This window comes from Phaethon lepturus, unplaced genomic scaffold (genome assembly GCF_000687285.1).
Source record: "Phaethon lepturus isolate BGI_N335 unplaced genomic scaffold, ASM68728v1 scaffold14362, whole genome shotgun sequence".
Taxonomy (NCBI): Eukaryota; Metazoa; Chordata; class Aves; order Phaethontiformes; family Phaethontidae; genus Phaethon; species Phaethon lepturus.
This window is the reverse complement of record NW_010524192.1, coordinates 60,833-86,439: the sequence shown is the minus strand read 5'-3', so window position 1 is coordinate 86,439 and position 25,607 is coordinate 60,833. Positions and strand designations below refer to the sequence as shown.

The 25,607-nt window shown below is 37.0% G+C and overlaps 1 protein-coding gene across 1 annotated transcript in view; it reads right to left on the bottom strand.

The window, feature by feature from the left end:
• Positions 1–25,607, bottom strand: part of COL11A1 (collagen, type XI, alpha 1) — a gene marked incomplete at its 5' end in the record, with an annotated part of 123,912 nt that overhangs the window by 45,396 nt on the left and 52,909 nt on the right. The window contains 11 exons of the mRNA XM_010282362.1: positions 5,566–5,619; positions 5,906–5,995; positions 6,773–6,880; positions 7,803–7,856; positions 11,355–11,408; positions 12,807–12,860; positions 16,829–16,873; positions 16,962–17,015; positions 17,146–17,190; positions 19,313–19,366; positions 22,450–22,503. Of these exons, the coding sequence (XP_010280664.1) occupies positions 5,566–5,619; positions 5,906–5,995; positions 6,773–6,880; positions 7,803–7,856; positions 11,355–11,408; positions 12,807–12,860; positions 16,829–16,873; positions 16,962–17,015; positions 17,146–17,190; positions 19,313–19,366; positions 22,450–22,503 (666 nt within the window). The remainder of the gene's footprint in view (positions 1–5,565; positions 5,620–5,905; positions 5,996–6,772; positions 6,881–7,802; positions 7,857–11,354; positions 11,409–12,806; positions 12,861–16,828; positions 16,874–16,961; positions 17,016–17,145; positions 17,191–19,312; positions 19,367–22,449; positions 22,504–25,607) is intronic.

Sequence of the window (25,607 nt, the reverse complement as noted above, 5' to 3'; positions counted from 1 at the left end):
TTGTTGTGGTGGGTGGGGGGGGGGGGGGGGCGTTTCTACAGAATGGGTGTGTCATGCTTTGTCTTATATTACTCTTATACAGACTATAATATCAGAGTAGCAATATCATAACAAAATCATCAGTAGCAATACTTTTTACTGATGGTTACCAAAATGCTCAACAAGTGAAGATCCCCATGGCTGAAAAATGTTGTCAAATAGAGGAAGATAGCTCTAGATAGTTCAGTACTGATAACTGGGTAGCGTACAGTTGCTTTAGTCTAAGTCCAGTTTGGGCATCCTATTCCTAAATGAGCTAATGAAAAATGACTGTTTGACATTCCCAAAAGCTTCCTCTCATCAGCATTCAGCGTTCCACACAGTAGTATGAGAAGGGAAGAAAACAAACAGAAAACAACAACAGCAGACAAAAGAGAACTGTTAAAAAAAGAACAAAAATAAACAAAAAACCCACAACAAAAACAGAGAAAAAACCCTTGCTCTGGAGTGTATTCATGCATCTCTTTCTTTTGTCCTAATCCCTCTAAGCACAGTAATTGGCATGCACAGTATTTGGAGCAGTCATTTGTTTGGTATGCTTGCAGATGTATGCACTAGCCAAATAAAGCTTATAATTGTCTATATATGCTAGTTAGAAGTAATTGGTATTGGCAGGGAATTGGAGGAAAATCATCTAGTGGCATGAATTCTTTTCCTATTATAAATGGCAAATGAAGACTCCATTATAATTACACTTCTGTGTGTACCCTCTGTTGGCTAAAAATAGATGGGAAAATATTTTTGGTCTATTTGATGCTTATGGTCTGCTAAGAGCTACTGTGAAAAAAAGCAAGCTATTGTGGTTTAATTGTCGTCCTTGCAGATGCACAGAATCTGACTATTAAGGGCACCTATGCACCTTTTTTCACTGAAAAACACTTTCAAGATAACAAGTTAGTAATTAAAGATGAAATAGAAAAAAAAAATCCCACTGAGGACTTCTGGAGTACTCCCTGCTTAGCTTGATGCTGTTTGTGCTTCACGGGGCCTGCCTACACTACAGTGAAGTCAAAGTATATTAAAAAAAAAAAAAGTTTACCCTTCAAACTCTTTTTCCACTCTGCCCACAGTTCCTGCTATCACTACATCTGTTTCTCAAAGATCGGGAAGACAATATGCAAAAAATTCTGAGCTTCCTAAGTGATTCTTGCTTATGGCTATGTTTACCTTAGAAGGAAGTGTGGCTCCAATAGGAATGGATTTGTAAAGTGAAGAATCAGTTGGTACTGTGCTCCTGACACCCATACTCTGCATATTTCTGGACTATACTTCACAATAATTCTAGTCTAGCACTGAACTCCCATTAGCTGGAGTGTATTAGAAGCACTCTTGAAATTTCTCTTCCAATTTAGTTTCAGATGAATACCGTTCATGAGCTCCAAGAGAGCTCCATGATTTGAACCAAAGGATGGTAAATGGGGATGACTGACACCTCCAACTCAAAAAGGCTCTGATGTTTTGAACTGAAACACTAATGTATACACACCCTATAAGAATTAGAAAAACATGGATCATAAAATCATAGAATCTTTGGATTGGAAGGGACCTTTTATGGTCATTTAGCACAACACCCCCCCAAGGAGCAGGGACATCTTCAACTAGATCAGGTTGCACAGAGCCCAGTCCAACCTGACCTTGAACGTTTCCAGGGATGGGGCATCTACCACCTCTCTGGACAAACTGTGACAGTGTTTCACCACCCTCATTGGGAAAAATTTCTTCACTAGATCTAGTCTAAACCCACTCTCTTTTAGTTTAAAACCTTTACCCCTTGTCCTATCACAACAGGCCCTGCTATAAAGTCTGTCCCCATCTTTCTTATAAGCCCCCTAAGTACTGGAAGGCTGCAATAAGGTCTCCCTGGAGCCCTCTTTTCCAGGCTGAACAACCCCAACTCTCTCAGCCTGTCCTCATAGGAGAGGTGTTCCTCCCCTCTGATCATTTTTGTGGCCTCCTCTGGACCTTCTCCAACAGGTCCATGTCTTTCCTGTGCTGAGGACTCCAGAGCTGGATGCAGGACTCCAGGTGGGATCATCTGAATGTAAATTCAAACAACATATATTTCAGAATGTGGGCAACTATCACTAGACAAGATACGTGCTTTTGCCTTACAACCTTATATGATACATATTTATGAGAAACTATGATAGTAGTGGCACAGCTACTGTGTGGGCATCCTGTCTGGTAAAGTGGGTATGGTATAAGACAGCACAAGCATACCTTGTGCTGTCTGGTTTGTGCATGCTCATAAGATTTCTGGTTCATTGCACCTGAACTATCTGCTTGAGAGGTTAGTCCAGCCTTAGAGTCTCCTTTAACAAAAAGTGAAGACATGACCCGTGACTATTCTGGTCTATGCTTTCTTGATTTTGATTCATTTTTTCTTCTGACAGTTCAGGTTCTTCAGATGTGGTGGCATGGCATCCCTTTTGACTCTGCCTACTAGCTTCCATTCCATTCAATTTTATTCCATTCTCAGGTACCTTGTTTTGACGCCTTTTGGGAATGTACACATACTGCATGGTGTTAAGAAGAGTTGGAAATCACAAATGCAAGTTCTTGATTTAAAGAATAGAAGCTTAAAGGCATTAAGAATTCAATAATTAATTCTAAGGATTCAAGTTCCAAGTGTTAAGAAATCAAGAAGTAAAGCTTAAAGGTATGCTACAGCAGATCTTTTCCAATAATGTAGAAATAATCCAAAAGCAAGAACTTTTATACTACATTGGGGTTTTTTCCTCTCTGTTTAATACACCTAATTTCAATATGAATTGCAGGGAAATAAGAGCTTTATTGTTGAAATACATAGAATATCAGCTCCTCCATTACTTTCTAGAGTCTAACAGGAATAGCTGTGCTGATTTTTTTTTTACTTCAGCTGCACTGGATGAAAGAAGTAAGTTGACAGCTGTCAAAATCTACACAATTCACATTTGGGAATAACTACCGTGTTTTGAATACCAGTGCCTCTTTGTAGAACTACCTTGCATAAAAAATGACAACAGAAAATAAGTAACTTTAAGCACGTCCTACTTCAAATACCTTTCAGTGAACCACCAGAAACTGAAGTGAAAAAGGCAGCAGAGGTATACATAGTAGAAGTCCAAACATGAAACAAAAATCTAAATGTAAACAATTGTTGAGCACAGGACCATCTAGAAAAAGCCTAGTCACACTACTCAAGGGATAATAACTTACTGTTTTTGAGGAATGATTACATATCACTGTTTTTCTCTCTGTCATAATCATAAAGAAAACCAACTACAACACAAAAAGTTGGCAAATACATCTTCATGCCTATGTTGAGCTTAAAATGTTGAGAAGGAATATTACTGCATGGCATGATTTTACATAGCTGTTATTAGCCAAGAAAATGTAATTTGTAACAGTTTCACCGGTCCTGTCTATAAGCATGGTCCACACAAGAAACACAGTAAAAATAAAGTCTTCAAAGTAATGGATGGGTTTTGCCCATCTTATCTTCTACAATTCTTAAGTAACTGTATCATATTTGTATTGCATCATTTCTTTACATATTCTATATTCTTGCATGGTCTATTTTCCCATGGATTTCAATGGAAGATTTCAAGTTACATATTACTATTTACCAAAATAAGATTCGTTTTCACAATGCTCATCATACTTTCTCAAAGTTCTTAAGCTTGCTCTACAATTTCTCCCTTTTCCTACAGAATCTAACTGTCATTGAAAAATATTTTTTCAGTGTAGATACTGTGGCAAAAATAATGGTGTAGTATGCCTGCTGCTATATCATTCTCTGTACCAATTTCAAAACACTTCAAAACAGGATTAAGATGTGTCCCCTTCTTTAAGTATGTTGAGGTCTCCAAACTCTGAGTGAAAAATCTCAATAAATTCTGAGAGGACTCTCTTCAAACTTTTTTTTTTTAAGATAGGAAATAAATAAAAAATTTTAAAATAGTGATGGAAAGAAAAAGCTATGTGACATTTCCCAACTATACAGAAATCACTGAAGATGAGTAGAATGTTTATCAGTTTTAGTCTTTATGTATGAAACATTCTGCTATCCCAATCTAAACGAAAAGAATCTGTTTCACAATGAATTAAAATCAATCAAAATTTACATATAGGCTGCTATATGGTTCAAAATATTAGATGCAGTAATAAGAGTCCAAAAGTAGTGATGCCACATATTTAAAAGGTAGCTTGGGCTATGCAGAACACCAGCACTATTTTAAACATTATGTGGGTCAACTGTAAGGGAACACAACTGTATTGGGTTTGCACAACAGCAGTTGGAAGACAGGAGTGAAAATATGTGAGAGAACAAACTCCACAGACACCAAGGTGAGTGAAGAAGCAGGAGGAGGAAATGCTCCAGGTGCCAAAGAAGAGATGCCCCTGCAGCCCGTGGTGAAGACCATGGTGAGGCAGGCTGTTCCCCTGTGGCCCATGGAGCTCCACAGTGGAGCAGATATCCCCCTGCAGCCCTTGGAGGACCCCACACTGGAGAAGGTGGATGCTTGAAGGAGGCTGTGACCCTGTGGGAGGCCCACTCTGGAGCAAGCTCCTGGCAGGACCTGTGGACCCATGGAAAGAGGAGCCCACACTGGGGCAGGTTTGCTGGCAGGACTTGTGACTCTCTGCGGCACCCATGCTGGAGCAGTCTTTTCCTGAAGGACGGCACCCCATGTATGGGACCCAGGCTGGAGCAGTTCATGAAGAACTGCAGCTCATGGGAAGGACCCACGCTGGAGAAGTACATGGAGGACTGTCTCCCATGGGTGGGACCCCATGCTGGAGCAGGGGAAGAGTGTGGGAGAAAGGAGTGGCAGAGACAACTGTGATGAACTGACCACAAACCCCTTTCCCTGTCCCCCTGTGCCACTTGGGGGGAGGAGGTAGAGAATTTGGGAGTGAAGTTGAGCCCAGGAAGAAGGGAGCAGTGGTGGAAAGGTGTTTTAAGATTTGTTTTTTATTTGTCATTATCCTACTCTGACTTAATTGGTAATAAAGTAAATTAATTTCCCCAAGTCGAGTCAGTTTTGCCTGTGAAGGTAATGGGCGAGTGATCTCCCTATCCTTATCTTGACCCACAAGCCTTTTGTCTTATTTTTTCTCCCCCTGTCCAGTTGACGAGGGGGAGTGATAGAGCAGCTTGGTGAGCACTTGGCATCCAGCGAAGGTCAATCGACCACAGCAGCATGAGTCCACTATCCACCACCCATAGATTTTCCACTTTGGAAAACCTCTTTCATCTCAAGAATAACTTCTGTAAGTGGCAAGTATTGAGCAACAAGTAAATCTTGTACATACTGATAGCAGAAGGCTATCAGATATTTATAAACTTCACATTCCTTGAATGTTTATTAGTATGGATTATTAATAGAAAATAATTATTGATCATTTTGACTGACATACATCTGTATTGTATGTCTGCTGTTTTACAGACTGCATTGACGAAAACATCACAGCATATAAAGAAGAAAAAAGGTTACTATGTAATACTGTTTATATTTCCATAAAATAATTATGTTTACTTACAACTGGGCCAGGTGGACCTTGTGGGCCTTCCCCACCTTTCAGACCAGCTGGACCCTGAAAAATGAGAAAAAAAAAGCTTATCTCTTACACTGGAAAGTTCAAGAGTTATTTTTGCAACACATGTAATAGGAGGAATGTAAAAATCCAGAGACAAAAAATTGAATAAATTCCTTTTTGCTTATATAGCAAATGATATTTAACAATGTTGGATGCTTGATGTCTGTTCACCTGTTGCATTCATTTTTAAGCACAGTAGAAGGTTCCATGAAATAACAGAGTTAATCCTTTGTTTCTTGTATTTTGAAACATCATGTCAATTGTTCTAGTACGTATATCATACCTGAGCACCTGGAAGGCCTCTCTCTCCAGGGAAACCACGAAGACCTGCTGGTCCATCTTTCCCCGGAATGCCTTGAGGGCCTGGGTCACCCTTGAAACATATTACATTTTGATTAAAAAACTATAAAATGCTTATGTTAATCATCAAATGAGTGATGAAAATGAAACATCAGATCCTAGTTATAGTAATGACAAAAAAGATTATGCCCCCACCTATTCACCTGCTAATTCATTTAGGATTTTCAGTACTATAGTCTATCAATATGGTTAAATTTATAACAAGCTTTGACAAAATACAGTATTAGTTACAGAATATAGGTAGTGAAAAACACAGCAAGCCATAAAAATATATTTAAAGATAAATTCATTGAAAATTTACACTGCCCATTTAAAATGGAAGACTGAATAGAATTACATAGTAACTCTATAAGCAATATTTTTCTTGTGCTCCAATGATGGCCAAAAATTAAGCAAAGAACTAAATTTGGTCAGTGAAATTCTGCCTTGTAGCCAGTACTACACATCCTACTTTAAATGCCAATGTACAATTTTCCACCTTGGTGTGAACACGTCATTATTACGTCTTTACATAGTGAATGTGTGGTATATGTAAACTAGTTTTTTACTTTTTATTACAAAAATACTAATTATTGGCTCAAGAGAGTTTTCATTGTTTCAATGGAAGCAGACACAGCTCTAAAACTGAGATCTTCCAGTCTTCAAAATCCTTCTGGGTGAAACGTGCTAATCATGATTTTATATTGTATGTTCTGATTTTATTCTGCATGTACTGCATGGTGATTTGAAATAACAGACCATCAACAATTTATCTGTCCCTTGCAATTTGTTTCCCAAAGCCACATCATACCTTAGCACCTTCTTTTCCTGCAGCACCTGGGAGGCCTTGTTCACCTGGTGGACCAGGAGGACCTGGATGACCTCTTTCACCAATTGGGCCAGTCTCACCAGTAGGACCCTAAAGGACAAAAGTGAAACTTCAGTCACCTCAAGGTATTTCACATCTTGGGAGGTTGGGGTGGGGAGAAGCAGATTTTTAATATGCAGCTGTTATGAATATCTGTTACAAAATAATACTACTATTGGTTAGCATACATTCCTCACCTTCCCTCCAGGCAAAGCTGACTTACAAAATATCTTTGTCCTATAAAATAAATCTTGCATTACATTTTGCCTGCAGACACGTCTGTACAACTTCCAAAGAGTGAAATCCTGACCTTGCTTCTTAAGCAATGAAGCTTTAAAACACAGTGCGTACCCATGTATGGGAGGAGGTTACAAAAAGGACACGGGAGGGAAATCCATGTACTATGCTTGTCTTGAAACACTGCCTGTACTGTTGTTTTTCTGAATAATATGAATTGGAAGGTAGGAGAGTTGAAAGATATCTCTTCAGATTCACTAGCAGAACATTTTCACTGAGGGAATTATCTAAAAAAGCTCATGCAATCCAAATGCTTGATTTTGTTGCAAATAAGTAAGATTAGATCAAATGAAAATTTGATAGTGAATCTCTCCACAATCTAAAAGTGACTGAAATTTGGCCTCTGACAAGAAAGTCACATGTTGTATTGTTCTTTCTAAACTATTTCATGGTAGAGAACTCTGCTGCCTTGACTTCTGTAAACCACCAACTTCATAACCACGTGAAGAAAACACACAAAAAAGGAAGTGGAAAGGTAACTGCAACATTTGCATAATTTGTGGAATCACTAATGATTGCTAAGTACACCTTTCTAAAACTGTTATGCATAATTTGTTACAAAAGTTAATATAACCATTGATATAGTCCTTTTAATACAACAAAAGCAACTGCCTTAGCCTCAGTATTAAATTAAACATTGGTCTTATGAAGTTAATTATGAAATTAAATTATGTACCTGAGGGCCAACAACACCACCAGGACCAGGAGGACCAGTTTTTCCTTGAAAACCCTGTGAAATAATTATAGAATACTATGTTACCCAGGACAACATACAGAAGAGTAAAATTCATATCCGTGCTGAAGAGAAAGAGAAATGCCATGTCACACATTCCTTCTCTTCAGGAAATAAAAATGAGAAATTCTTTTTTCCTGTGTATACTTAGAAGTGAAATACTGATTAATCTTTCTTATCTCTATCAGTTCCAGTCTCTCTGAGGTGGTGCAACAGTAAAAATTCCAGTCAATTTTACAGATCTCTCTTGGTGAACTTGATTAGGTGAATCTGAATGCATAGGTGATGCAGCTAAAAGACAGCTGAAAATACACTTTTACACATATGCATTATGAATCATAAAGCCAGATATACAAAGGCTTTTTAGAGAAAGACACAAATGGTGGATTAAGTCGGAGAGGCCTTAAAGAGAAAGGAGAGGTTAGGCAGAAAGAAAAGGAATAGAGATACAGGGAAGATGAAGATTATATAGAGGTGGTAAAAAAGGCAGCATGAGTGCCACAAAAAGAATGAAGTTAATGAGAAATTGATATGATGACAAAAACTGGGTGTAGAGAAGAGAAAAGAAATGTTTTTGGGACACTTTTTCAGAACACTGGCAAATTTTACAGAACTTTCATTTTCTAATCAGTGGCCCCAGACTTCCGTCCAAAATCAGTCAATAAACTGAATGACAACCTTACTAAAAGCGGTATAAATAGTAGTACTGTTTAACGTATCTTTGAAATGTACTTAATTATTTCTTTCAAGTATTGGAAGTGTGTTGCTGCATAAAGTTAGCAGAGTGCATTCACTGCTGTATCACATCTAGGGTTCCATATAGCATCCCCTGCCTAACAGCTTATATCTGCCTCCTACTCTGCTCACCTGTGTAAAAACAAAGGTGTCGTCTGGACCATATTTCTTATAAATGTTGGGCCCTGCTCAGCATTCCTCTGGGCACAGTCTCACTGACAGTTGCCCCGTTCCATCAGATCCAGTTTAAGCTTTTTTTACCTTCCTCAATCTGATTCTCTTCTTGCTGCCAGCCAGACGTTATCATGGTTCAGTTTGGCCCATAACTGTTTAGGCACTCTCTCTCAGACCTCTGAAATGATCCAGATTAAAAACAAATACAAAAGTACCCCTTTGCTCTAATGACTGAAAATCAGAACTGCTACAGGTGAAGTCATTCATGTGTCCCTTCCTTCACACAGTCAAAGCTTCTCCTGAAGACTATTGTAATGAAAGACAAAGGAATGTTGAATATTACCCATTTCCTGAAAGTACCTTGAGAAGATCTGCTATTCCCAAGTTTGCAGAATGCATTGATACTTTGCAGTATATTCAATGATTCTTGATGTTAAAGATGGTTTTACTATTCTGCTTTTTCTCTTATGTCACCAGCTTTTTTATTCCTACAGATTCAGATTTGTAAAAGAAGTAATATGCAAAGGAGATTTCAGCAGCAAATACTCAAGATGATCTGAACATCCAATGGGATCATCTAAAATATCTAGTATTAAAAAATTTACACTGATGTCTCATGCCTGTGGTTGTAAGTGCCTAATTAGCCTTGATTTTTTTCTTATTTTCTGTGAAAGACAATTTAATAAAACTCAGTTTATTGTAGTAAGACAAAGGTTGATTAAATCTAATAGATGAAACAGCTGATGTATTTCTATTTTATCCTTTCACAGGCATGAAACACTAAATTCTTGCATAACACCAGTCTAACAATCTCTGCAGCTGATGCCTCCTGCCAATCTGAGATTGATATCACTGAAAGTGATAATCACTTCTGTGGAGGAACTAACTTAATATTGGTTTTCGGTATCTAGTTTATTCCTATATTTATATTCCAATTTATTTATCATGATATTACTGTTCCTGTGTCTAGAATTTCAGCAAACAATGGCAGTTCTTCAAAGTGCATATGGCTTACTGGGGGAAGAAGCTGTAGCCTTTTCTCCACTAATACTTACCTCAGTTGCTGTCAACATATGCTTATTATTCCATAACCAAGTTGCAGAGTGCAATCTGGGAATCTGGCTCTCTAATTGGTTAAGCTTGAGTATGTCTCAGCCTAATTCCCTAATTGTTGTAATGCCCACATACACCACTGAACTTTAATGAGATATACGCCCAAATAAGAAAGAGAATTCTTAAGACCCTGATTTACCAATGTAACTGAAATGCAATGAAAGTTTTCTGATCTATACATTTTTAAAAAATCTGAAATTGAAATGTTCATCCAGAAAAAAGTCAAGTCTACTTTTTGTTTTTTAAAAAATCTGTTTTTCTACAAAACCATATACATGAGAACCCATGGGGAAAAATATTTTTAAAATAATCCTGGCCCAAGTATACATACACACAGGGCAGAAAACAATGCTAATGAAAATCTGTATTTGCTCCTAAATTACTCAAGTCTTGTATCAGTCTAATGCTACTACACCCAAAGGAGATACACAAGTAGACAACCATAGTATTGATTGAACCCAGAGGGACCTAGTCCAAACATCACGCAGTAGCAGAGTCCATAGTTTCATTGTATTTTGCATCTTTCATTTCTAGTCATGAGTGAAATCAAGAAATCATAGAATCATAGAATGGTTGAGGTTGGAAAGGACCTCTGAAGGTCATTTGGTCCAACTGCCCTGCTGAGGCAGGACCATTGAGAGCTGGTTGCCCAGGAATATGTCCAGACAGCTTTTGAGTATCTCCAAGGATGGAGACTCTGCAACCTCTCTGGGTAATCTGTTCCAGTGCTTGGTCACCCTCACAGTGAAAAAGTGTTTCCTGATGTTCAGATGGAACCTCCTGTGTTTTAGTTTATGCCCATTACCTCTTGTCCTGTCACTGGGCACCACTGAAAAGAGACTGGCTCCATCTTCCTTATACCCTCCCTTCAGCTATTTATATACTTTGATAAGATTTGACCTGGGCCTTCTCTTCTGTAGGCTATGCAGTCCCAGCTTTATCAGTTATTACTCATAGGAGAGATGCTCCAGTCCCTTAATCATCTTAGTGGCCCTTTGCTGGCCTCTCTCCAGTAGTGCTCTCTCTCTTCTACTGAGAAGCCCAGAGCTGGACACAGTAGTCCCAGCCTCAGGAGGGCTGAAGAGAAGGGAAAGATCACCCTACTGCAGCCCAGGATACTATGAGCATTCTTTGCCATAATGGCACATTAGTGGCTCATGTTCAAATAAATAAGAATAAAGGGAAAATAGTAACTGTGCTTTTTCTTATCAGACTAAAGAACAATTTTGAGTTTCCTGCATTCTAACCAGTGATTCAAATTCATTCTTATGGTACCCAAGACTAGTCTTTGCATCATCACAAAATTAAGCTTTCTCATGCCTAACCTACAACCATACGAAAACTACAGTTATATAACCTCTTAGTCCCAGCCTCTTCCGCTTTTCTCTGTTGTCTCTGTTTCTTTAGTTTTGATCACACAATCATGGCCTTTGGAGGTTTACAACATTAACACAGTGGAGAACATTTACTTACAGTCTCACCCCGCTGCCCTGGGTGCCCAGGCAAGCCATCTTTTCCAGGTGGCCCCTGAAATTGTAAAATACATAAATCAAAGCATTTCTTAGCCATCCCGAATTTTGAAAAAAGTATGCAATTAGCTGTAAGAATCTGTGATCTCTCTGTTTTTTCTAGGCTATTTTTCAGTACAGCTTAACTGCTCCTATATCAGCTAACTATGATTTTAAGAATATATTTTCCCTGTATCCTCCCTGACATGTGTTAGCAATTGCTTGGAGAGTGACTGTTAGGTTGTCAAATGCATGTGTGTTCAAAACTGACTTCTGTAAATTCAGAAATCATGGGAAGTCCCTATACCTCCCTTCCATTTTTCTTTGCTTACTCACTCAATTTACACAAAACCAAGCATTATAGGAGTATCTGATGAAATTTCAGGTTTTGGCATTGGAAATAAAAATAACAAATGCATGGGTGTACTTACTCTACATAAGCAGAAACACACTCTTCCGGTTTTGGCTGGGGTCAAAGCTACTTTTCATAGTAGCTAGTATGGGGCTATGTTTTGGATTTGTGCTGAAAGCAGTGTTGATAACACAGGGATGTTTTCATTATTGCTGAGCAGTGCTTAGGCAAAGTCGAGGCCTTTTCTGCCTCTCACTCCACCCCACCAGCGAATAGGCTGGGGGCGCACAGGAAGCTGGGAGGGGACACAGCTGGGAAAGCTGACCCCAACTGACCTGAGGGGTATTCCAGACCATATTATGTCATGCTCATGGGAAGGGGGGGACCTTCGGAGTTATGGCATTTGTCTTCCTAAGTAACTTTACATGTGATGGAGCCCTGCTTTCCTGGAGATGGCTGAACTCCTGCCTGCCGATGGGAAGTGGTGAATGAATTCCTTGTTTTGCTTTGCTTGCGTGTGCGGCTTTTGCTTTGCCTGTTAAACTGTCTTTATCTCAACCCACGAGTTTTCTCACTTTTACTCTTCTGATTCTCTCCCCCATCCCACCAGGGGAGTAAGCAAGCAGCTGCATGGGGCTTAGTTGCTGGCTGGCATTAAACCATGACACTCACTAGAAAAGCAATATAACTAGTTCAGGCTGTAGCTCAAATGTGCCATTAATTCTATAAATTTCTGCTACTAATGAATGTCTCCTTCCTCCTCATTTTTTTTCTCAACTAATCAACTGATATACACCAGAAAAGTAATATTTTGCCTAAACTCAGTCTGTCACCTGCATCAACTAGAAGATCTGCAGTTTAGTATATTATGCTAGGTGTCATATGAGCTGCACCAATGATCATTTTGAATATGTGAGTTCTTGCCTCAGCCTTAAACCTCAATAGCATATTTGTAATCTATACATAAACAATCCTTTAAATAAATCTTCAGATACTAACTTCAGAAACATTGTATGAAAAATAACATTCTTGTTGTCGTACATACTTAATTAAAAAGATACTTACTGGAGGTCCCTTTGGTCCGGGGAATCCAACAGGTCCCTGAGGCCCTTGTGGTCCCTAGTATAAAGGCAACCAAACACATAGTTTTACTCTAGCTGCCATGACACTGGATTGAAAAGTTTGCTTCAACTATAAAATATATGAACTCTGCAGATAACATGTGATTGTAAGTATAAAGTCTCAGCTCCACTGCCATAAATGTTGGTAGCAACAATACACATGCATAGACATTGGAGGGGATTTCCTGAAACCAGTACTGCCTGTGTAGGAATGCAGTAGGAAAAAAGAAAAACTACTTATATAAAGTATGTCTGTGTCTGACCCCTGAAACTGTGCATAATAAAGTAGGAATCAACTATGAGTAAGAATCATTGTTTTCTGTGTTGCATAAAACATGGTAATTAATTAATAGTCTGGTGGTCTTTTTAACTTTGAGTCTAACATCCGTCTTTGGCCGTTCTTACACTCTGAAAATATTTCAAGCCAGTACACCAGCACAAACTTCCAAATAGAATGAGCTTTCCAGAGTTACCGGGGACTAAACACAGCATTCTTGTATCATGAAAAATATCTGAGATAGCTGAAAAAACCCCATGATGCATGAACATTTTATTCATACAGTTTTGTATATACACACATATATGGAGATAGAAAATTTTCATGCAGCATGATTTTACCAATTTAAAGATGATCGAGTTAGTGCATTGTGTACGTATATGTACAAGTATATACATAGATATGTGTACATACATGTATGTCCACACACATCTATACACATAGATATTTATACAAAGTACTAGCTTACATGACTGTTTCTAAAGTTGTCACCAAACAAAACAGAGGCCAGCTTTTAAAATTTATTGCTGATATGCTGAAAGGGACTCTGTCTGCTTGTTAAAAGAATTTTTCCTGTTTAGTTTTTAGTGTGCAAGTCAAAGAGTAACAGCCTGAAAAACCTTATTTATTCTACATGGTCCTGCAGCAGAGCCATGTACCCTAGGCATATAGTGCAAGACTTTATCCTGTTCTACTTGGTATATGATGTTTGGTTTTGCTAAAAAAAGTATTTTTACTGACATCAGCTGTCAAAATACGTTAGGGACATTGGTTTGAAGTCTGATGCAGAAGACTTGAAGCAGGAGGCCACATCTCCCAAACTATGCTACCCTTTTGCTCCTCTGATAAAGCTCCAACTGTTTCTGAGTTCCATAAGCCTCATTCATTAGAGCCCAGGCTCACTTCCAAGCGTTGCTGCCTCCTGCAGTAGATGAAGCAGTGTGCAAATGTAGCTGAGGGAGAGGATTCCTTGTGCCCAACCTAGAAGAATTTGCCCTTAAGTGAATCTTATTCCAGGGTAGACCTTGATTATACTGTAATACTAAATCTCAGTAAACTAAGAACTGCTAGGTAAAGGAAGAAATCTTTATGATATTACTGCACTATTTGTCACTTTTATATTCCCTTCCAAAACAGGTGTACGGTTGTTTCTGAAACCTCCATAACACACAAATATGTTCCATACGAGGGTTTAGAGTTTTTTTATGCTGCTGTCTCTGTGAACAAATGACCTTTCCTCATTTGTTTCTGGGTATAACATAAAGCATAAAGTTAAAAAAAAAATGGAGAAGTTTTATAGAGAAAAACTATTAAAATTGACTCCGACACTGTACAAAATGTATGAAAGAAATTGGTCCCTCTCAGGCATAGGGCTATAAGAGCACAACTCAAAATTTTACTGTTAGTTGCACCTTCTTTCTCATAAATTCCCACTGTACTTTGATCCACACATTTTGAGGCTTTTTAAGGAAAGAAGAATTGCATTTTTTTTAATTCACAATATGGCTTGCAGATTTCAAGTGACTGGACTGATGGATTATGTGAGAACAAGCACTAGAATACTAACAACATGTTATCAAAATTACATTTTCTTTTTTTGTCATTAAATTTCATTTTAAAAGTAACTATACAGGATTATTTTATGTTTATGTGTCTTGTACCTGAAATAGTCTCAGCGGAATAGAAATGACAGTTTTATTTGTTGGCTGAAATTCACCCCTATTGGGAAGCGAATAGATACCTCACACATACTACACAAGTGATATGAAATGTGGTTCTCTGCGATTCTTCATTTCTTTGCTCTAATCAGTTCTTTTCCAGGGATGCCTTCATCTTGGATTGATCTGCTCTTGTTTTCACAGCTTCTCTTCTTCATAACCTCTTGGAGCTGTCAGCAATCTTCTCCTTCAGAAGGCTCTGCTATTCACTTCCTAGTAGTCTGCCTCTGATGTTCCCCCTCAGTGTAAAACAACCTACAGTTCCTCTCTTGGACTATGCTGATTTCTCTACATCCAACATCCTAGTTAACTCATTCCTCTCTTGAATACAGTTTCCCATCCCTGTGTCTCTCTCTTACTTCCCACATCATTCCTGTTTCACCCAAACTTTCCATTTATTCTAGCTGTCTATGTTCCATTTCGTACTTTGCCTTTTGCTTGATATAGAGGTACTTTCAACTCCTTACTGCAGCCTCCCATGGAATGTTGCCTTCCATATACTCTGTCTACAGTCTAGTCCTCCAAGTCCTCAGCTTCCCTTCTGTTCTATCCTACTTATCCTCCTTACTGCAAGAACCACTGTCCTGCTCCAGTAACCAGTCTCTTGGGCAGTTAAGTAATATTCTGCTTCAGGAATGAAAGTGCTAAAATTATGATTATGAAAATTTTTAGTAAACTAAAACTTTTGTTTCCTTTTTTTGTCATATGCCTCAATGGCTTTTGGTCAAAAAGAAAGGAATCCTTTTTTTAAGCGGGAAAATGTGACATTAGATGTGGAGGCATGTGCATTCCTTTAAGTATGTACAGCAGACATGTTTATTAATACTCTACTTGCAACTACTAAGGATAAACTGAACAAAATTAACCTTAATTGCTTTCTGCAAACACACAAATTGAAAATTTGAGATTTCTAGAACACGCTCATGCCATGCTCCTGTTATCATTAGTTTTATGAATGTCCTTATCTCCAGTAATCAACTCAATCAAACCATGTGGTCTGATCCTATGGTCTTTTTCCTTTTTCAGTTTGCTTAGTCATTCTAGCAAAAACAGTTTGCTGTTGTTCTGCCAGTATTGTTACACCAAGTGTGCATGTATTCAGCAAGGAAATAGTGTAACAAAGTGATATTCTGGAACATGAGAAAATGCACAAGGAACTCCATCCTGGGGAATAAGACTTCTGGAGATCACTGGGACTTGGGGGTGGGAACTGGGAAAGGATTTATAGATTCTCTACATGAAACAGGTTAGCAGCTTAATGACATATGACTATGAAAGAAAAGTTTGTTCTTAAGCTTTGCAAAAATACTTTGGCAGAGAGCATGTCCACTTAAACTATCCGACTTGGTTTTCAAGTGCTGCTATTACAAATCTGATTTATTAATATTGTTTTTCTATATACTGCTGTGTAATGGGCTGACTGTACATTGGATTTGTATATTGATTGGTAATATAATAGCAAGCAGAAAATTTTATTTTAGCAAGCACAATAGGATTTATCAAGCATGCAAAAAGTAGGTTGAAGGAATTCTTAGCTGATCAGAACAAAAAAATCAGCTACTTCAACAAAGAGGTTTCTGGAGATGACTTGAGTGATTTGTATATCCCATAAACAAGTAGTACGCTGCAGAAAATGGGACATTCTTAGGAGCATATGCTGGTAAGTACAACTGTAATTTGCATGGATATATACAAAGTGCATGGATATAATACAAAGTGTGTATGTATTCTCTGTGTCCTATTTGCACAAAACTGAGCTACAGATGGAAGAAGCTTTCAGCAAACTTCAGCTACCCCGTTCATAACTTTGTGAAAAGCATCATTGGAATTGAGGTTTTGTTAGTTATGGCTACTCTGGTCGAAGAAGGGCAAAGACACGGGAAGGAGAACTAAAAATAAAACCCTTCCACCTTCAAATCACACTCCTATACAGTGGGAAAAACAACATGTACATAAATAGCTTTCACATACCCTTTCACCTGGTGGGCCAGGAGGACCGTCATTGCCTGCAGTACCCTAGAAAGGAAAGACAGTATGTTCAAAAATTAAACCTCTATTTTTTTTAAAAGAGAGAGCCTATCTATACAGTGTGCCTGACAATCACCTTTGGACCTGGTTTGCCCGTAGGACCTCTGGGACCTCTTGAGCCTCTTGGACCCTGTCAATTTAACACAAATGCACTTGAAGATAATTATTGGATACTATAATCAAATCAAAATAATTCTTCACAGTATAGTGGAGGCAATTAATATAGGACAGACTCTTAACTGCAAAGCAAAAGTACATACTGTTGGTCCTCGCTGTCCTCTGGGGCCTGGTTTTCCATGTAATCCCTGTAGAGAAAAGTTCACAGAAATCATCTTAGCAGACACTGTATTTGTGAGATAAAGGGGTTTTTTTAACTGAAGTGGGGGCAGAGTGCAGCTCCCTTAGGTTTAAATGTTATCTTTAAGTATCTGCTTTGCATTTCAATTTACAGAATCATGGTCCTTGATAAAATTGATTATCTTTCTGAGTTCACTGGGACTTGTTGCTAAATATGCTAAATTTGCCTCAGAGTCAAGATTATGTCATAGGCATTACAACATTTTAAACTACTTTAAAATAGTAGTGAAGATGCACACAACAAGCAGAGTGCCTCTGCAGTAGTTTAAAAATCTTGGAATCATTTCCAATGTAGTAATAGCCTTGAAGACAAAGATCCCAGGTTTGTGTGGACAGTTCCACAGGTTAATAGAGCAAAGAAAGGGCAAGCCTCTCTCTTTCATAACAGAAATAGGGACTGTAATACCTACCAGGATTCTGCATACTTGCACAGAGATACAGAACTTGCCAGAATACCAGCCCTTAATTTTTTGCTTCAGTATATCTCCTAAATCATACTCAACAGTTTTCTTTCCTTAGGCTCGACATATACTAATATTAAATGTTGTGCATTCTAATGCAAAGAAGCTTAAATTCAAAAGAGTATTCTTCAGGTGGACAAAGGAACCTGATGAATGGTACTTTCTAATCTCTGAAGTAAACACAACAGCAACAGAAAATCAGCAGAGATGTTTCAGCATAAAACTTGCTTTTATTTCGAAGCAATTAAATGTATACACCTGTTTTCTTGTGGGTTTTTTTTCATACTGATTTTATTTCACTTATCAAAATTAAAATTTTGTGCTGTTCTTAAAGAGCTGCATAGCTTGTGAACTCCTCAGGGACAAAGACTGTCTCTCCTAGTACCAGTGTGCGTGGTAGCATAATGATATCCCTTTAGGCAAGATTAAGAATAATACCTGATTCACAGTACAAAACCAGCAGTTATTGTCTTACTGGTGATCAGCATAATACTTAAGTATGCATGCAGTTTGATGGTATTAATTATGTGGTTAGTACCCAAGCTGAATTGAAAGCTTTATGAAGGCCTAAAAATGGATCAATATAATTAGATTTTCATAATTTTAAGTCTGCTTTTTAATGTTATCATTTTGCTTTTTTTTTTTAATCTGGTATCTTGATTAGCAGCCTTTTTTCATTTTTCCCAACAAACTGAACATTGTTTTATTGCTTGTGTCTGTCCATAACAACATATTTTTATCTTAGCTAAAATAATACAAGAACAATTTAAATGATACATACGCAATTCAAATGCAATTTGATTTCATATATTTGATCTTAAAATCATGAATTTCTGCTCGTTTTCGTGCTGCAAATTAAAATGGATTCTTAAGAACCATGATATACATTACTTCAGTTTGACTTTAAGTTGCTACCATCTATGAATTCTGACTCATCCTCTTAATTTCATGATCTTTCTAACATGTTCTGCTATGTTCAAGAGAGCTTTAGAGACAACAGCACATTGACCTTCTTTCTAACCTATATTTCATTTTTACAGTTTGAAGAATATGTGCAACAGATTTTCTCTCACCTGCTTCAAGTAAAGAAAGCAGCAAAAGCTGTCATTTTACATCTATTTTTTAATGTATGTAATAGTACCTGTTTTTCATCTTGTCTGGTGTATTGCACATTTTAAAAGCTCAGCCTATAAAAAGCTTATGGCAAATCAGAACACTTATGAAATGCAAGTTGGATTTCCTTGATGGTAAATTGCATAGTAGCGGGACAATTCACGGGATATAGGAAAATAATCCTTGCCAACTCACTCAGCTATACTGTCAAAAAAGATGCTTCAGCAAAGCTGATTTCTTGTTTCTTTTTCAAATATATAATTGTGGTAGCATAAGCAGTGAGAAAGTGTCCGAGTTCCTGTATATTTAGATTAATAACTTAAAGAATGACAACTAGTGTCTCAGTATGTCCTGTTTTACATAACTGTAGAGGTTTATCTTAAATGTGAAAAGCCTGTTTTTATAGTTCTTTAGATAGTAGCTCGTATGTTTCAGTGACTTCCTATAGCACTGAGTTCCAAAAGTTAAAGTGTCATGCAAGCATGAATTATCATACCCTTGCACCTTTCTCTCCATTGGCACCTGGAAATCCTGGGAAACCAGTTGAGCCCTACATAAGAAATCAATGCAAATATCAGAAGATAACAATAGCAAAACAGTTGTATAGCCATCATTTAATTTATATGTAAAGCACACCTCCAAAGTCATGTACATTGTACATGTCAAACTTGCAAGTGTGACAGCTCTGGTGAATAGCTGTAAATTAACTTACCATAATGCCTCAAGTCCAGAATGCATTAAAAAATCAATGTATAGAATGGACATTATTTGTCATCTTATTAGACAATAAAGTATTCATTAAATCTGCACCATTTTTAACAGTAGGAAAGACATTATCAGTAACAGCCCACAAGAAATAACTGTATCAGAATGAAGAGGAATAAACAAGGCCTTGTTGCCTCACAGTATAATAATTCTTTTTCAAAATAACTTCATTCAAAATAATTGTAAAGTGTTGCCACATCTAAATAGTGGCCCTCTATGTACTTTACTGAGCTGTAAATTACTTCAGGTGCTTTATTCACCGTAGGCTGACCACTGGCCAGTTTCATTTAACTGATACATGCAATTTGTACATGTGCTTATATGCTTATCTCGTAAGTAGAATGTATGGGCAGATTGATTCTATATATAGAAACTGCTTCCAGGCATTATTCCTATTTCTCCTTTTTTCCCCGCTTTCCTCCTGCTAACTGCCCAGTCTAATCCAAACAGTACTATTTTCTTCTTTATTTATGGTACACAGGTCCAGAGGGACAGCAGACTTGTTACCTGCCAAGATGTTAATTTGTTACAAAGGACCCGGGGTCAACGAGGTGATAGATTTGATAAAATACACTTTTAAGTGACTGGAGATGAAAATCAAAGCAGTGTTTGGGTTTGTCAGCCACTAAAACTACTGGCCAGACTCCCTGCAGTGATAATGCATCTATATCTGTGCAGCTTGCTATTAGTATTTTAGTGGCAAATAAAATGCATATAACAAAAACTTAAAATAGAATTTCTTGGTGCTTGTCTTTGAAATGCCAATAAGTATTTTTTCCTTTTTCTCTTTTTTTTAACTTATGTTTTCGTCTCAATGAATCTTGTTTCACACAATCATTCTAATTAACCATTAATGACTTCAGGGCTGTACAACTTCACTGACACTAATTCTAATGAAAACCTGACTAATATTCACTGATGGGAGAAAAGTAAGAAATCTCCTCTACTCTCCGCTCCTTTCCTTTTCTTCACCAGTTATAACTTAAAATGTGAATAAAACTGTGAAAATTCTACTCTGTGAAGCCCAAGCATGTTCTTTATAATTAAAAGGCCAGAGGAAAAAACAAACTCTAATGATCGGGCATTAATAGGCATGAGTTTGTTGTAAGCATCTTATATATACAGTACTTTTTGCAATTGTGTTAATCAAGAGGGAGTGGACAGGAGAAAAAATATAGTGAAAATTATCAGATAATGGCAGTACTCTAAGAACAATTCTCAGAAGAAAAATAGTGAAAAGCAAGTAAGTGACAACAAAAAGAACAGTATGAACCTCCTTGGCAACACTGGGACAAGACTTCTTATTTGCTTTACGCATTTAATATGTTTTTCTGCTGCTTCTTTTTTGCTTTCTTCTTTACGTTAATTTGAATTGGACTGCGAAAAAGTTTCAAAGCAAGTCTCTAGTGAGCTGATGTATTGTAGCTCTTATTACTCTTCCTTGAAAGTTTGACTGACAAATTAGAAGACCAAACAGTGAAGTCAGCTTAAGAACTATTCTCAATTTTAATGTTATAACAATTTACTGTAATGAAATTCTTGATCAAGTCTTCCCTGAAAAAAGAATCAGTCAACTTTTATTTGAAGTGTTACATCATTTTTGTTCTTAGAACTGAATAATGCAAAATCTCTTTGATCTTAGACTTTTCAAAAGACAGTTCTAAGGGAGAACAAAAAGAGACTGAAATCTCAGGCATTTGAGTTAAGGACAGAAGGAGAAAACATGTCTCTCAAGGTGAATAGTTTTCATGAATACTTACCATAGATGGTTTTGATATTTTTGACTAACATTGAGTGTTCAGTGAATAAATATTCTTCAGATCATTCATCTGACTAAAAAGGGCCAAAGTATAGGCCAGAGTCAGAAAAACACTTTGCTCAGCCAGCCAGGAAGTTGTATTTCTTCCAAAAAATCATCATTTCACATTTGAAAATAAAAATAGAACCCAAAGTAGAGCAAAGTTCAGGATTTTACTGCAGGTTGATTGTTCAGTTGTGTAGAAGGGATTCTTTTACTTGTGATATTTCCCTAGATGAATCATCTTTGAGAAAGTCTGGAGATACCATGTTTCCCTAATGGCTTCCTCTACACTGGGAAATGTCTGTAGAATTAAGTTTTTATTCCATTTTTGCTTTCTTGCTAATCTCAGAAAAGAGAGTTTGCAATTAAGTTAGTGTGCCCATTTCCTAAAGCTGTGTTAGGACGACCTTTTTAAAAATACGTTTCATAAAAATGTTTTAAAAATATAAGCCTTCACTTAACCCAGAAGCCACCTATATGGTTTTCTATTGCAATCAAAACATAAAAGATGGCTGAAGGATAGACATAGGCACATAAATCAACTAAGGGTTCGGTTTTGTCATGTTTGTCTTAACAGAAGCAAAAGGAAAACATGATGAAAAATGTAAATTATATGTTTCAAAGAAATATGGCTTATTCTATGGAAGAGGCAGTAATGACACAAATGGAATCCTTGTACCACACAGAAAATTCCCGTCACTATTAGCATCCATTTAGTGGTCAATATAGTGCTCATTCTCTTTTAAGCGTATCAGCAGTTCCTTCATTTTCAAATTGGTTAATGTATGCCAATCTGATGCTCGCATAAAAAACACAACTCATGAGAGGATGGCAAAGGTTGGAATGTAGTAAGTTAAGAAGAGGAAAGATAGTGCTCCTTAAAAAGCCTGCCTTAAGGATCCAACAGCTTTAAAGCTTCTACTTCAGAACATGATTGTCAAGAAAGAAAATGTGAAAAATGGCCCTTGCTATGATGCCTACACCCTGCTTCCCCAAACACGCAAATAAAATAATGGCCATCATTACTAATGTCAAAGTGCAAGATACACAGCTCATTTACAGCTCACCTTGGGACCTTGTCTTCCTGGATATCCTGGCAATCCGGGTACACCAAGCTTACCCTGCAATAAGGCAGCAGTGTTAAATTTTATTTCATCCTCCTTAGTGGTTCAGCAAACTTCTATAGAATATGTTTTTTCCACAACTTAGAGTGGTGATACTTCATGGAATATAATATTAAATTAAATAAATTTCTCATTTTAACTATTAATCAGCAGTGGGCTTAGTTCCCTAAACATAAATGAAAATCACACTCCAATGAATGAGTTCAGCAAAGCCAATACCTCAAAGTCTTCCTTTTCCCCCATGTAGTGCTGTGTAGTGACGTGGGGCTGAGGTCATTAAACTATTAATACTCTCTTAAGAAATCAGAGTGTTAATAGGTTTAAGTGAGAAGAAATCCTTTTTAATTTATACTGTGTGATGGCTGCCTTGTTTCCAACAGATTTTTCATGAATAGGCATTTGAAGAATCAACTTTTTTCCTGAATAGTTCTAAACTGTTTGAGACTATGATAAATCATACCCCACTGACTATTTGCTGACAATTGATTTGTCAACAAATATTACCACCTTGCTATGTTCAGAAAGAACAACAGCATGAGCAGTCTGATCAACACTGACATTAACCATTCCCAGAAATGAAATACAGTACCCTACCCGATTGAGTTGGTCTCTTCAGACTTCTAAAGGATGAGTGATGGTTTGCCATTTTCAAAGGCAAGGGAAAGCAGTTTCAGTCTTTGAAAGATGGGAACTCTGTGGAAGAATTAGCCTATTTGCCTATTCTAAACACCTTTCATGTTCCAGACTATCACATTTTGGAGGAGATCTCAATGGAAAAGATATGATTATACAATATAATATGGTACTGTGCAGTAATATTAGTTAATGAAAAAGAGGAAGGAGAAACCTGTATGGGAAAGGAAATTTGCCAAAATAAACATGTCTATTCTTAAAAAATGCAGCACATGAATAAAGATGTTGTGTATTATCATATTCATGTAAGTGCATGTGTCTGGCTCAGAAATTATTAAAGAAGAATTCTTCTATTTACGTAAATAAATATAATGCTGCCAGTTATGTGCCACACCAAAACAAGCTGCACACATTGTAATTATGGAATTGTTTTGCAGAATGACTGCATCAAACTCTTGCCAAATTCACTGAAAGTTTTGTCCCTGATTTTATGATTAAGCAAGCCCAGTTGCCTAGGTTTTGAGTGTGGATACAGATGTTTTTTGATTATAAGCTCTTTTCTGATATATTCCTCATTGTTTTGGCACCATACTCGGCGTTTTCTTTACTAAGCAAATCCAGCCCTAGACCTACTTGGGAAAGAAAGTTTTCTTATCATGTGATGAGTAAAATGTAGAGAATAGGAGATTACTCTGGTACTTTCATAACTGTGTAAGAGTAGTACCTTTGCATTAAATAAGTCATACAAATGACAAGGGAATAGGACATTGATAACTGGTCTTACAGACACTTCCCTAACATTGTGGGGAGATCTAAGAGTTCACAAAGATTATTATGTCTTTGCACTAAAGTAAGTATCACAGGACCAATATCACAGAGTTCTCGTCTAACCCAATCCATTCTGGCCAAGTATCCACAGAATATCCACAGAAGATGTTTGACTTTCAATGGGCAAGAAAAGATATAAATATTTGTAGAAAAGGGAAAGATTTGGGCCTACAGTTCCAAGTCCAGCTAACAGTGTTATCAACACCAATGATTTTTTCAAATATCTTCTGATATTTAGGGCTTCAGATTCTGGACTTGTGAGACTGTGAGAGTCCCATATATGTCATAGTGAAGAAAAAATGCTTGAAAACATGATCCTATATTCACATTGAGTAATTTGAATAAGAAAAGTTAAAAATAACTGAAATTCATGTTTAAAAACTAACAACTATAAAGCAAAGTTTGATTTGTTTTTTTTTACTTTGTTTTTTTTTGCTTAGGTTATACAGACTTGAGAGAGATGGACTATTTTGTAGATATCCTCAGTCAATCAATTATTCTGCAGATATCATGACAACAATACAAATTTTTGTAAGATTCCTTATATTTTTACATTTTTGTCATGTCAGTTATACTGAAAACAACCATTGCCATGGAACATACAGTTGTCTGGAGAATGCAAATATATTGTAGGTGAAGATAATATGACCCCTATTATACCAGACTGTTTTGCTGATCTAGTTAAAACTGACTACGGTGGCTTTCTGGTGTGAACTCAGCTTGCATTCATATTGGATAAAAGTTCTGAGTTTGGTTTTTTATATGCTTTTTGATTCATGACCTAATGAATCAATTCAATGACCTAATAGCTGGTGAGACATCTTGCAAAATTGTGGAGAACATTAATTTATAAATAGTTCCCAATAGTTAAGTAAACCTGAAAATAAATCTTTTTTTGTAATGAGTGAACTGAGGTTTTGGATATATACTTTTCTAAGAATTTATGAATGACATTAGGCTCAAATTATAACCCTAACATCTTTCTGAACTTCTACTAATGACATACTTGCAAAAAGTAGCAACTTTTGATGAAAAGCGAGTTTGTTCCCAAGTTTGCTGAATGCATTTTTTTCTTCCTGGCAAAACTCTTAGCTGTGAACCTTGTTACCTTTTTAGTAGTAGCACATATTTATTAAGGTTCCAATGTATACTTTCAAAGACTGTATAAAGATAAGAAGACAGAATAATTAATCATGATGTCAGATGGGAAGTTGCTGGAAAATACTAACTGTTCCTATTTTAAAGACAGCGAAAGTGAGAAAGCAGTATAAAATGCACCTTCTGTCCAATTCTTTTCGAGACAGAACTAACATTAAAACCACAATTACCAAAAAAAATTAAAGGGAAATATTTTCACTAGCATATTCTCGCTTTTGTGAAATAGAGTATACACATTTCTGAACCATCATTTTTGTTACATTTTATTTTATCATTCTTTCCCAGTTGTCCAAAATGCCACTGCTGAAATCACCTTTCTTTTCTGATGCTCTCACCCACTGAAATATGGTACCCGCACATGCATTCTTCAGCTTCCTTTCCTCCTCTGTATCAATCTTAAATGTTTTTTGTTGTGGTCAGGATTCTACAGAGATTTCTACTTAACTTTGTGTTTGTTGTCTCCTGTGTTTCATATCGCCTTC